Below are 13,021 nucleotides of genomic sequence, written 5' to 3'. Positions count from 1 at the left end.
TGGTTCATCCTTGAGAACAATTTCCAAACGCCTGAAGGTACCACGTTCATCTGTACAAACAATAGTATGCAAGTATAAACACCATGGGACCACGCAGCCATCATACCGCTCAGGAAGGCGACGCGTTCTGTCTCCTAGAGATGAACGTACTTTGGTGTGAAAAGTGCAAATCAATCCCAGAACAACAGCAAAGGACCTTGTGAAGATGCTGGAGAAAACAGGTACAAAAGTATCTATATCCACAGTAAAACGAGTCCTATATTGACATAACCTGAAAGGCCGCTCAGCAAGGAAGAAGCCACTGCTCCAAAACCGCCATAAAAAAGCCAGACTATGGTTTGCAACTGCACATGGGGACAAAGATCATACATTTTGGAGAAATGTCCTCTGGTCTCATGAAACAAAAATAGAACTGTTTGGCCATAATGACCATCGTTATTTTTGGAGGAAAAAGGGGGAGGCTTGCAAGCCGAAGAACACCATCCCAACCGTGAAGCACGGGGGTGGCAGCATCATGTTGTGGGGGTGCTTTGCTGCAGGAGGGACTGGTGCACTTCACAAAATAGATGGCATCATGAGGTAGGAAAATGATGTGGATATATTGAAGCAACATCTCAAGACATCAGCCAGGAAGTTAAAGCTTGGTCACAAATGGGTATTCCAAATGGACAATGACCCCAAGCATACTTCCAAAGTTGTGGCAAAATGGCTTAAGGACAACAAAGTTAAGGCATTGAAGTGGCCATCACAAAGCCCGGACCTCAAGCCTATAGAAAATTTGTGGGCAGAACTGAAAAAGAGTGTGCGAGCAAGGAGGCCTACAAACCAGACTCAGTTACACCAGCTCTGTCAGGAGGAATAGGCCAAAATTCACCCAACTTATTGTGGGAAACTTGTGGAAGGCTACCTGAAACGTTTGACCCAAGTTAAACAATTTAAAGGCAATGCTGATTGAGTGTATGTAAACTTCTGACCCACTGGGAATGTGATAAAATAAATAAAAGCTGAAATAAATCATTTTCTCTACTATTATTCTGACATTTCACATTCTTAAAATGAAGTGGTGATCCTAACTGACCTAAGACAGGGAATTCTCACTATGATTAAATGTCAGGAATTGTGAAAAACAGAGTTTAAATGCATTTGGCTAAGGTGTATGTAAACTTCCCTACTTCAACTGTATATTCTGACGGCATTTTGTGACGTTTTTGTTCGTTTTGGATTTCGGGTAAGGTTTTTTGGCTTTTCGGGCACACAAATGTTTTGAGGCAAGCCGAAGTCTACGCCCCTTCGTTGTGATTGGTCAACAGTAGACACTTCTATAAAGTGTTTGTGGTCATTTAACGAGAGACGACTCGTTTTCAAAAATATATATATATTGAGAAATACTGCACCAAACATCTTAGTTAGACGTAATATTGCACAACTAAGAACTCCTCTGCAAAAACGTCAAAATAAATGACTGATTTATTGAGTTATCTTCGATTAATTAGGACTATTTTGAGTCGTCTCAAAATTGACAAACAGAACTATTGCCGCCTTTTTCAAATTTTTCAAGAGAACATCTTTAAGGTAGTATGCGAGCACACTCGTTCGGTTCCAGCCAAACTAGGTGCTAGCCGAACTGAAGTATGCCAACACCTTTATGCTGCATGGCACTGATAACAACTCACAACTGCCAGATGGTGGATTTCTTCTTCTCCTGCATCTGAGGACTCTCCCTGGATGCCCTGAGGAGACAGAGAGAGGCATGTTTTTGCAGGAATTAAGCATGGGAGCAGCATATACCTAGCCTGGTCAGAGATCTGTTGGTCTTGCCAACGTCTTTGGTCATTGTCATGCTAAATATAGGAGATAGGGCCTGCCTTTCCTGATCAACTCTGTCCACCAGACGAACCTACAGCATCTCCATTAGCCTCTCATTGTACTGGTTCCTCTCACTCCTCACTCACCCCTCCCCTCCCACTCCTCCTTCTTCTGTCATCACCTGATCATCTCTGTCCACCGGACAGCCTCCTGTAGTTCCATTAGTCTCTCCTTGTACTGGTTCCTCTCCATCAGGACCCTGGCCATCTCTACCCGCGTGAAACGCCGACGCTGCGTCATAGTCACATCTCCATCCACCATCGGAGACGAGTACTGAGGGAGAAAAAGAGGAGGAGAAAAGGGAGGAGGCGAAAAGGGGGGAGAGAGGGCGGGGGAGAGAAGAGAGGAGAGGATGAGAAGGGAAGAAGAGAGAAGGGGGGAGGAAAGAGGGCACATTCATACCCTTTTACACTGTTGTGCCTGCTGACACCAAACTGTTCTGCTGGCTATCAGAAATTTTATTTTTCACATTTTCAGAAAGAAAACTATTCAATGCCAACCCAAGAGGCATAGTTAGCTTAACATGCCCCTAGATCAGCATTTCTGTCACACCCTGATCTGTTTCACCTGTCTTGGTTATTGTCTCCACCCACCTCCAGGTGTCTCCTGTTTTCCCCATTAGTCCCCGGTGTATTTATCCCTGTGTTTCCTGTCTCTCTGTGCCAGTTCGGCTTGTTTTGCCAAATCAACCAGCGTTTCTCCTAGCTCCTATTTTTCCCAGTCTCTGTTTTTTCCTAGCCTTCATGGTTTTGACCCTTGCCTGTCCTGACGCCGATTCCGCCTGCCTGACCACTCTGCCTGTTCTGACCTCGAGCCTGCCTATCCCCTTGTACTGTTTTGACTCTGACCTGGTTTATGAACTCTCGCCTGTCCCCGACCTGCCTTTTGCCTACCCCTTTTGGTGTAATAAATATCAGAGCTCAACCATCTGCCTCCTGTGTCTGCATTTTGGTTTCGCCTTGTGCCCTTATAGTTTCCCAAAATAGGGGTCACCTGATTTGAAAATGGGGTCGCGAGAGAATCTCCAGTAGCCGCTAGATGTGGTTGTAATAAACAGAGCGGTTTCTATTTTCTTCCTACAAATGCCTCTATCTTTTCAACGGTTTAAACTAAACTACAAAATATTTTGACCCAATCACTTAAAGATAAGAGTCTAAGGAACACGTACAGTGCATTCGGAAAGAATTTAGACCCCTTCACTTTTTCCAAATGTTGTTGCGTTACAGCCTTCTTTTAAAATCTATTAAATTATTTTTTCCCTCAATCTACACACAATAGCCCATAACAACAAAGCGAAAACAGGATTTTAGATTTTTTTCTAATTTATTACAAATAACTAACAGAAATAACTTATTTACATAAATATTCAGACCCTTTGCTATGAGCCTCGAAATTGAGCTCAGATGCATCCTGTTTCAATTGATCATTCTTGACATTATTCTACAACTTGATTGGAGTCCACCTGTGGTACATTCAATTGATTGGACATGATTTGGAAAGGCACACACCTGTCTATATAAGGTCCACAGTTGACAGTGCAGATCAGAGCAAAATCCAGGCCATGCAGTCGATGGAATTGTACGTAGAGCTCCGAGACAGGATTGTGTCGAGGCACAGATCTGGGGAAGGGTACCAAAACATATCTGCAGCATTGAAGGTCCCCAAGAACACAGTGGCCTCCATAGACTCTTCCTAGAGCTGGCCAAACTGAGCAATCGGGGGAGAAGGGCCTTGGTCAGGGAGGTGACCAAGAACCCGGTGGTCACTGACAGAGCTCCAGAGTTGCTCTGTGGAGATGGAAGAACCTTCCAGAAGTACAACTATCTCTGCAGCACTCCACCAATCAGGCCTTTATAGTAGTGTGGCCAGATGGGATGCCAAGAGTCACGTCTGGAGGAAACCATGCACCGCTCATCACCTGGCCAATACCATCCCTACAGTGAAGCATGGTGGTGGCAGCATCTTGCTGTGGGGATGTTTTCAACGGTAGGGACTGGGAGACTAGTCAGGATCGGGGGAAAGATGAAAGGAGCAAAGTACAGAGAGATCCTTGATGAAAACCTGCTCCAGAGCATTCAGGACCTCAGACTGGGGCAAAGGTTCACCTTCCAACAGGACAACAACCCTAAACACACAGCCAAGACAACGCAGGAGTGGCGTCGGACAAGTCTCTGAATGTCCTTCAGTGGCTCAGCCAGAGCCTGGACTTGAACCCGATCGAACATCTCTGGAGAGACCTGAAAATAGCTGTGCAGCGATGCTCCCCATCCAACATGACAGAGCTTGAGAGGATCTGCAGAGAATGGGAGAAACTCCCCAAATACAGATCTGCCAAGCTTGTAGCGTCATACCCAAGAAGACTCGAGGCTTAATCGCTGCCAAAGGTGCTTCAACAAAGTACTGAGTAAAGGGTCTGAATACTTATGTAAATGTGATAGTATTTTATTTTTAATACATTTGCTAAATATTCTAAAAACCTGTTTTTACTTTGTCATTATGGGGTATTGTGTGTAGATTGATGAGGGAAAAAAACAATTGAATCCATTTTCAAATAAGGCTGTAACGTAACCAGGGCTGTTACGGTGACTGTATTACCGCCACACCGGTGGTCACGAGCCTCTATTGTCCCTCTAATCACTCTGACAGCAATGCAAATGTATTCAAAAATCGAATCAAACACTTCATGAGAGCCCATGAGATCATGTTCCGCAACATTTCTATAGGCTATGCAATTGCGTGAGAAAACAATGTGAAGGCCATCACTTTTTAATAGAGGCCTCAATCACATTGACCGTTACTCTCTCGCGGGAATTTCACTAATGGTCCGTATGTAGCCAAACGTTGCTGCCGCTCATGTTGGTATCTGTACTGATGGCGCAAAAGCCATGACAGGGAGACATAGTGGAGTGGAAACGCGCATGCAAGCGGTTGCTCCCAACGCCACTTGAGGACACTGCAGCATCCACCGAGAGGCTCTTGCTGCCAAGGGAATGCCTGACAGCTTGCAAGACGTTTTGGACACTACAGTGAAAATGGTTAACTTTGTTAAAGCAAGGCCCCTGAACTCTCAGGTATTTTCTGCACTATGCAACGCTTTTACAACATACAGAAGTGCGCTGGTTATCAAGGGGCAAAGTATTGACATGTTTTTTATTATTGCGAGATGAGCTTAAAGTTTTCTTCACTGACCATAATTTTCACTTGTCTGACCGCTTGCATGATGACAAGTTTCTCACACACGACTGGCCTATCTGGGTGATGTTGTTTCTTGCCTGAATGATCTGAATCTATGATTACAGGGACTCTCCGCAACTATATTCAATGTGCGGGACAAAATTGAGGCTATGATTAACAAGTTGGAGCTCTTCTCTGTCTGCATTAAAAGGACAACACACAGGTCTTTCCATCATTGTATGCTTTTCTGAGTGCAAATTAACTCAAGCTTACGGACAATGTCAAATGTGATATAGCGAAGCACCAGAGTGAGCTGGGCACGCAATTACGCAGGTACTTTCCCGAAACGGATGACACAAACAACTGGATTCGTTATCCCTTTCATGCCCTGCCTCTAGTCCACTTACCGATATCTGAACAAGAGAGCCTCATCGAAATTGAAACAAGCTGTCCTGTGAAAATTGAATTTAATCAGAAGCCACTACCAGATTTCTGAATTGGGCTTCGCTCAGAGTATCCTGCCTTGTTCCAAATCGCGCTGTTAAGACACTGATTACTTTTGCAACCACGTACCTATGTGAGAGTGGATTCTCGGCCCTCACTAGCATGAAAACTAAATACAGGCACAGACTGTGTGTGGAAAATGATTGAAGACTGAGAGTCTCTCCAATACAACCCAACATTGCAGAGTTATGTGCATCCTTTCAAGCACACCCTTCTCATGAACCTGTGGTGAGTTATTCACAATTTCCGATTAACAAATACGGTTTTATATGTAAGATGGTTAAATAAAGAGCCAAATTATTGATTATTATTATTTGTACCCTGGTCCTATAAGAGCCCTTTGTCACTTCCCACGAGCCGGGTTGTGACAAAAACTCACACTCATTCTTATGTTTAATAAATGTATTGTATAGTGTGTGTGGCAGGCATACAATGATGGCAAAAAACAACATTTGAGAGTGCGCTGACCCTGGTGCTAGAGGGGGTACGTAGCTGGAGGTTGAATGTTTGAAGGGGTATGGGACTATAAAAAGTTTGGGAACCACTGGTGTAGGCTATATTACATGGATTTATTAGACTTTTTAAAATGTAGATGTTCCAATGGTCTGCATCAGTGGCTTGTAGGCTATGCGTGGAAGGCAGGAGATGCTAAATGTGTTTATGATAATTAACAGTCAATTACCGTGTCACTGGCAGTTATTTGCCTGACAATCTCCGTTTGACAAAGTTTCATGACCACCATAGCCCTAAACATAACAAAATGTGGAAAAAGTGAAGGGGTCTGAATACTTTCCCGAATGCACTGTATGTATGCCCCTCTACAATGCCCACAAGCCACGCAGGACTCATCAGAACAGTGGACAAGACCAGGTACTAAATCAGACTGGGGGGGGAAAAACAAACAAGATCATACAAAATTATTGCCTGATGATCTTCTGAACTTCCCAATACCTTTCTGATGCATTTCAGTCACTTCAAACCATGCTTCCTGTAGATTGAAATACTGTCAAAAGTAGAAGTAAAAACATTGACTGTTGATTACATCACTTTGTTACATGGTGGGGTTGCGAAACATTTTTTATATAAAAATGGGGTCGTGGGCTAAAAAAAATTGGGAACCCCTGCCCTAGCTAATCTTAGTTGAACAGGTAGGTATGTGAAATGCGGTTGTGAATTTCATATGAGCTCAATTAGGATTGAGGGCTCCTGCAAAGGCATTTCTGTCAAACTACCAAGGTCAGTTCTACAGAGAAAACTGGCAAAAGAATCTCAATAGTAATTTGGCAGTGGCATTCTCCCAGGATTAACCCATATACAACAAATCTACCACCAACTACAGTAATTCGACATTTGAAAAAAAAAAAAAAAATTACTGCATTAGTGTGAAAGCAAAATTGCAAGACTATGTTATAATGCTGTAATTGCATCAAATGGTTGTTTTATGCAACAGAATAGAGAGTTCTTATAACTCCATTGTGTCTGTGTGACCTGAAAGTGGGCCTCTGGGAGATTTAACACTGACATGAGTTAATGTTTCTGTACTGGGGTACCAGGGAGAGATGGCTTCAGTGTGGAGTTGGGGGGCCAGACCCTGGTTTCTACACAATGAGGACAGTTTTTACAGAAGATACTGTCTGCTGTGAATTATAAGTATCTTTCATACAAATCTTAACCGTGTGACCCATTCCATACATATGTTTTTTGTCATGTAAACTGAAGGAGGATGGATTGAGTTCTCAGTGATCACCTCCAGGGGTGATTACCCAACCAGCTCCAAAATCTATGAAATTGTTGCATGTTGCGTTTTGTTCAGTATAATAACCATCATATCGAAGTAAACTTGGAGTCACGCGATGATGTGTTGTGTGGTCCTCCCACTACGACTCGGCATGCAGTTTATTAGGATACAAATGAAATAAGTTATGAACTTCACAGAGTGGTGAAAGTCCACATTGATGAGCTTAATGATCCTCTCCAATAAATATCTAGGGTCTTATTCTGGTAACATGATGATCGATCTCGCTCTTTTATCCATAATGATCTCGTCATGTAGTAGGCTATTCCCAGACTGTATCTGTGAGGTACTGGCTAGAGCGCATGTGCCAAGACCAGAATGGGCACATTCGCTATATAACGAAAATAATTTGTCACAAAACCATCAGTAGAATTGAAAATGCGATGGAAACCCATTTAAATTATATTTTTATTTGGTACATGGGAGTTTAACTGCAAAAGTTTGTTTTATGTGCACTAAGTCACCACGCATAGCCTTTTATCAGCAACAAGTCAATTTAATGGAAACACATCTCCGATGGAAGCACATTTTAGAATATTCGCATGAAAATCTGTTGTCAATTGGATGGAAACCTATCTTATGACTCTATAACCGTGATATGTGGCTCTGGATAAGAGTGTCTTCTATATGACTAAATGTAAATGTACATTTGTTTGTTTTACTCACATCTTCTCCTCCTTCATCCTTGGAGTCCTGAGATGCTCCCAGAATCAGAGCTTCTGCTCTCAACCTGAAGAGGCAAAGAGTCATAAGAGTCAAAAGTCACAAACACTATGCCCGCATGCACACACTCCCACCACCCCTCACCTCTTCAGCTCTTCTTCCAGTTCTTTAACCTTTGTGTCTACTTTGTTCTTGGTGGTCCTAAGGGCCTCCAGTTCCTCTCTCAGCACCTCATGCTCCCCAGAGAGCTCATCCACTTTGGCTATTAGGTCGTTCTTCACGATGTTCAGAGCATTTCTGAATGGGGAGAAATGGGAATCAATAATTGTACTGCTTAAATCAATAATGGTTTCCAGGTGGGGAGGGAGGACACGGACAGACGGATGGGGACATCTTGTATTCATTTATTTGATTGTTTTTTTTGTACCTGTAACCCCACCTCAAAAGAAAATGGACAAAACTAAAAAAAAACATAAAAAAGAAAAAAAAACTTTCTCTCAGTGTCTTACTATCACTCTCAAACAAACACACACACACACCCCACCACACATCCTTGTCTGTGTGTGCTCTCTCTATTCATCAAAATAATTTACTTTTTACTCAACCCTTGCAAAAGAACAGCCCCCCTAGTAAATCTATCTTGCACCAAACCATCTTTAATATGCAGCAGCACAACAAACAAGTGTAAGTTTAAAACACACACACTTACTTGGTCTCCAGAAGATGTTTGTTCTCCGTCAGCAGATTCTCCACCTCCTTGCCCATCCCTGTGACGTATCAGTTAGCGTTAGTGTTAGCATTGATTAGCACTAACAACACGCTTTCTAGCCTGGTCGCAGATCTGTTTGTGCTGTCTGTCTTGCCAAACAGTTGGAGAGAGCACAAACAGACTCATTCTATAGCTCTATAAACACTTCATGAACTCTCCAAGTGTTCATTAACTATAAACTTAGTTAACTTTTTTTCATGAACACATGAATCGTCTTTGAATATGAATTCTGGGGCTATTTATGGATTAATTCTACTTCAGTAATGTATGAACATTTGGAGGTTTGGGGAGCATCATCGTGTTTAAGCCAACTTCCACAAGCTGAAATGAAACCAAGAAAAGCCCAAAAGATTCCCCAAAAGAAATACCGATATGATAATGTGTTTGCTGTGACATTCTAAAATGAAAGGGGAATAGATCTCTGAAATTAAGTCAAAGATGAAAAACAAATACAAAAGAAGAAAAAAAGCTTGCCAGACTCAACAGCCAACAGGAAATGGGAGGAAGTGACATCACAGCAGAGGAACAGGTAGGAAATGGCATCACAACATGGAACGCAGCAAAGACGAGACATCACAGACAGACACAACAACATGGGGAGACGAGCAACCTTCTAGAGATGCTGAATAAGGCTAGAGGGAGCCTTACCGAAAAAATCATCACGGACTGGGAAAGAGGAAGAGAAACGGGGAGAGAGAGGAGAAAGAAAGAGGGAGGGGGGAAAAGAACAGAGAGAGAGAGAGAGAGAGAGAGAGAGAGAGAGAGAGAGAGAGAGAGAGAGAGAGGAGGGATGGGGTGAGATAAAAGAGAGAGAGAAGAGAGAATGCTGATAAGGACTTGTTATATACTAAAGCTTCAGAGAGTAAAAAGAGAGCTTGGACCTGTCCAAGACCAGAGAACACTAGAAGTCAGTTTAGACTCAGAGAGATTTACCTTTATTGACCACAGGGTTCAGTTGAGCTTAGTAACGTTACGACCAACCAATCAAAGAGAGCATTATCTGGACTAGATCAACATTTAAAACAACTGGTGTGGCCTGGAAGGCCAGCATTGTGTTATTGGGTAAAGCCTACAGGCACACAGTGGAACTTCATGTATTGGAAGGTGTGTGTGTGTCTGAGAAAGAGAGGGTTCAGATACACACCTGAGAACTCCCCTAGGGGCGTGTCCAGCATACACAGGAAGGGAGAGAGGAAGCACAGAGAAGGGTCACGGGTCAATAAACTAATATGATCGCAATGAAATAAACCAATCATAAAGCTATGTCAACTAAACGCGGTAACAGAAAGTAAACCAAGACTAAATCAAGAATAATTTAGCTTGTGCTGTAAAATCAACCATTCAAATATATCAAATCAATGGGGACTGCAGCCATGGTGCAAGTGATATCCTAGAGTGCTTTGCAGTGCAGTGGAGGATGGGGGAGCTGCCGGGAATGTGGGGTGGTGGTGAACATTCCGCTGTGTGTAGGGTTAAAGTTCAGAGCCAGCCAGTGCTATGGCATCGGTGACACAGCTGGTGACACAGCCTCAAAACATAGTGCTTAATTGTGACATTTATACAAAAAAAATAAGCTAAACATATTTCACAGGAATAACCATTTCCTCTTTTTGAGGCGTTTGGGGCACCCACCAGCTTAGCACTAAGCACCGCAGCTTACATTCCATTCCCAATGACTCTTTGCTTAGTGCAGACAGAGGTTGGGTTCCAGACGCATGCCAGAACTCACAATGCTGGATAGGTGTTTAACATATCAGCTCACCACATAATTTGAAATAGCAATCTGACACCCGACTGTGCAGTCGATGACATGGCACACAACCATTGGTTAATGCAATGCAACGTTTGCAATGTAGACAGCCTGGAACATGACCAGAGACTGGCCTACGCTGTCTTCTAATAGCTAATTTGCATATACCACACCCAATGCTCCTCTGATTGGCTTACCTAGAAGCTCCGCCCCGGCGTCAACATCCCCGATTATGTCAGACTTGGCATCCTTGATCTCATGGTAGAGGGAGTCTGTGTTGATACCGAATGCCTCGTTCACGATGCCCTGGGAAGGACTGACACACACACTGATATTTAATCATTGCTGTGTGTGTGTGTGTGTGTGTGTGTGTGTGTGTGTGTGTGTGTGTGTGTGTGTGTGTGTGTATGTGTATATGTTACCTGTTTCCTCCACCATAGAGACGGGGGTCCACACACATATCCAGCTCTGGGGTGGAATCGATGATCTCTTGGAATTCTGAACACTCGTCACTGCTACCCATACCTGAGTACAGATAGGATATCATACACTATCATACATACACTGCTCAAAAAAATAAAGGTAACACTTAATCAACACAATGTAACTCCAAGTCAATCACACTTCTGTGGAATCAAACTGTCCACTTAGGAAGCAACACTGATTGACAATAAATTTCACATGCGGTTGTGCAAATGGAATAGACAAAAGGTGGCAATTATAGGCAATTAGCAAGACACCCCCAATAAAGGAGTGGTTCTGCAGGTGGTGACCACAGACCACTTCTCAGTTCCTATGCTTCCTTGCTGATGTTTTGGTCACTTTTGAATGCTGGCGGTGCTTTCACTCTAGTGGTAGCATGAGACGGAGTCTACAACCCACACAAGTGGCTCAGGTAGTGCAGCTCATCCAGGATGGCACATCAATGCGAGCTGTGGCAAGAAGGTTTGCTGTGTCTGTCAGCGTAGTGTCCAGAGCATGGAGGCGCTACCAGGAGACAGGCCAGTACATCAGGAGACGTGGAGGAGGCCGTAGGAGGGCAACAACCCAGCAGCAGGACCGCTACCTCCGCCTTTGTGCAAGGAGGAGCACTGCCAGAGCCCTGCAAAATGACCTCCAGCAGGCCACAAATGTGCATGTGTCTGCTCAAACGGTCAGAAACAGACTCCATGAGGGTGGTATGAGGGCCCGACGTCCACAGGTGGGGGTTGTGCTTACAGCCCAACAGCGTGCAAGGGTTGTTGCCCTCCTACGGCCTCCTCCACGTCTCCTGATGTACTGGCCTGTCTCCTGGTAGCGCCTCCATGCTCTGGACACTACGCTGACAGACACAGCAAACCTTCTTGCCACAGCTCGCATTGATGTGCCATCCTGGATGAGCTGCACTACCTGAGCCACTTGTGTGGGTTGTAGACTCCGTCTCATGCTACCACTAGAGTGAAAGCACCGCCAGCATTCAAAAGTGACCAAAACATCAGCCAGGAAGCATAGGAACTGAGAAGTGGTCTGTGGTCACCACCTGCAGAACCACTCCTTTATTGGGGGTGTCTTGCTAATTGCCTATAATTGCCACCTTTTGTCTATTCCATTTGCACAACAGCATGTGAAATTTATTGTCAATCAGTGTTGCTTCCTAAGTGGACAGTTTGATTTCACAGAAGTGTGATTGATTTGGAGTTACATTATGTTGTTTAAGTGTTCCCTTTATTTTTTTGAGCAGTGTATTCACAAAACATCTCAGAATAGGAGTGATCTAGGATCAGTTTAGCCTTTTAGATAATAATGAACAAGATTACATGGACAGGGGGTGACCTGATTCTAGATCAGCACTCCTTCTCTGAGGGACTTTATGAATACAGGCCCTGATCACACAATGAACCACTCATGTTAACGTGTGTGTGTGTGTGTAACTGCACGTTACACTCACCAATGCTGACGTTCCTGGTTTCCTGGGAGACCTGCACCTCCATGTTTCTGCTGAGGCGTTTAGTACTCTTCCTGCCGCGGCTTACAGCATGCATTGGGTCGAACTCGCCGGGCGGTAGGAAGCCCTCGTTGAGGGGCGTGACGGTGGCGGAGGGGACGGAGGACGTGGGCGTGTTGGACTTACTTCCTGTGCTACTGGGCGTGGCCGCCACCGAGTCCGACTCGGAACCATCCTCCTGGGGCATCAGAGGTCAGGGGTTAAAGAGGGCAAGGGGCTATATTGTAAAAGAGGGGCTGCATCCCGATTCTCCCCCCTTCTCCCAAAGTGTACACTTCCCTTCATGGATTTAACAATGGTGGAAACTCCCTCCAGACAATGTTTGCACCAAGCCAATGTTTTTAAATCAATGACGGAGAGTATGCAAGTGCACATTTAGGCTGAAAGGTGGAGAATAGGGAAGCCAGGGTTCTTCTCTTCCAAGGATCGTTCACGATCTTGCTTATACTTACAATCTTGCGCGTAGACTTAGTAACAAAGCATCACACTTACATGTGAAACGGGATGTAAAGACAG

General features: G+C 44.1%; 1 protein-coding gene across 2 annotated transcripts in view; it reads right to left on the bottom strand.

Moving 5' to 3' along the window:
• The window catches only part of mapk8ip3 (mitogen-activated protein kinase 8 interacting protein 3), a 99,049-nt gene that overhangs the window by 33,209 nt on the left and 52,819 nt on the right, over nucleotides 1–13,021 (bottom strand). The window contains exons 6-15 of one of the 2 annotated variants that reach the window (XM_038989085.1): nucleotides 12,449–12,693; nucleotides 10,944–11,046; nucleotides 10,719–10,837; nucleotides 9,916–9,927; nucleotides 9,420–9,437; nucleotides 8,712–8,769; nucleotides 8,147–8,299; nucleotides 7,972–8,069; nucleotides 1,988–2,114; nucleotides 1,674–1,730 (exon numbers count right to left, since the gene is read on the bottom strand). In XM_038989085.1, the coding sequence (XP_038845013.1) occupies nucleotides 1,674–1,730; nucleotides 1,988–2,114; nucleotides 7,972–8,069; nucleotides 8,147–8,299; nucleotides 8,712–8,769; nucleotides 9,420–9,437; nucleotides 9,916–9,927; nucleotides 10,719–10,837; nucleotides 10,944–11,046; nucleotides 12,449–12,693 (990 nt within the window). The remainder of the gene's footprint in view (nucleotides 1–1,673; nucleotides 1,731–1,987; nucleotides 2,115–7,971; nucleotides 8,070–8,146; nucleotides 8,300–8,711; nucleotides 8,770–9,419; nucleotides 9,438–9,915; nucleotides 9,928–10,718; nucleotides 10,838–10,943; nucleotides 11,047–12,448; nucleotides 12,694–13,021) is intronic. The other variant, XM_038989086.1, reaches the window with a different exon arrangement.

Source organism: Salvelinus namaycush, chromosome 3 (genome assembly GCF_016432855.1).
Source record: "Salvelinus namaycush isolate Seneca chromosome 3, SaNama_1.0, whole genome shotgun sequence".
NCBI lineage: Eukaryota > Metazoa > Chordata > Actinopteri > Salmoniformes > Salmonidae > Salvelinus > Salvelinus namaycush.
The sequence above is the reverse complement of the archived record's forward strand: the minus strand, read 5'-3'. Positions and strand labels throughout refer to the sequence as shown.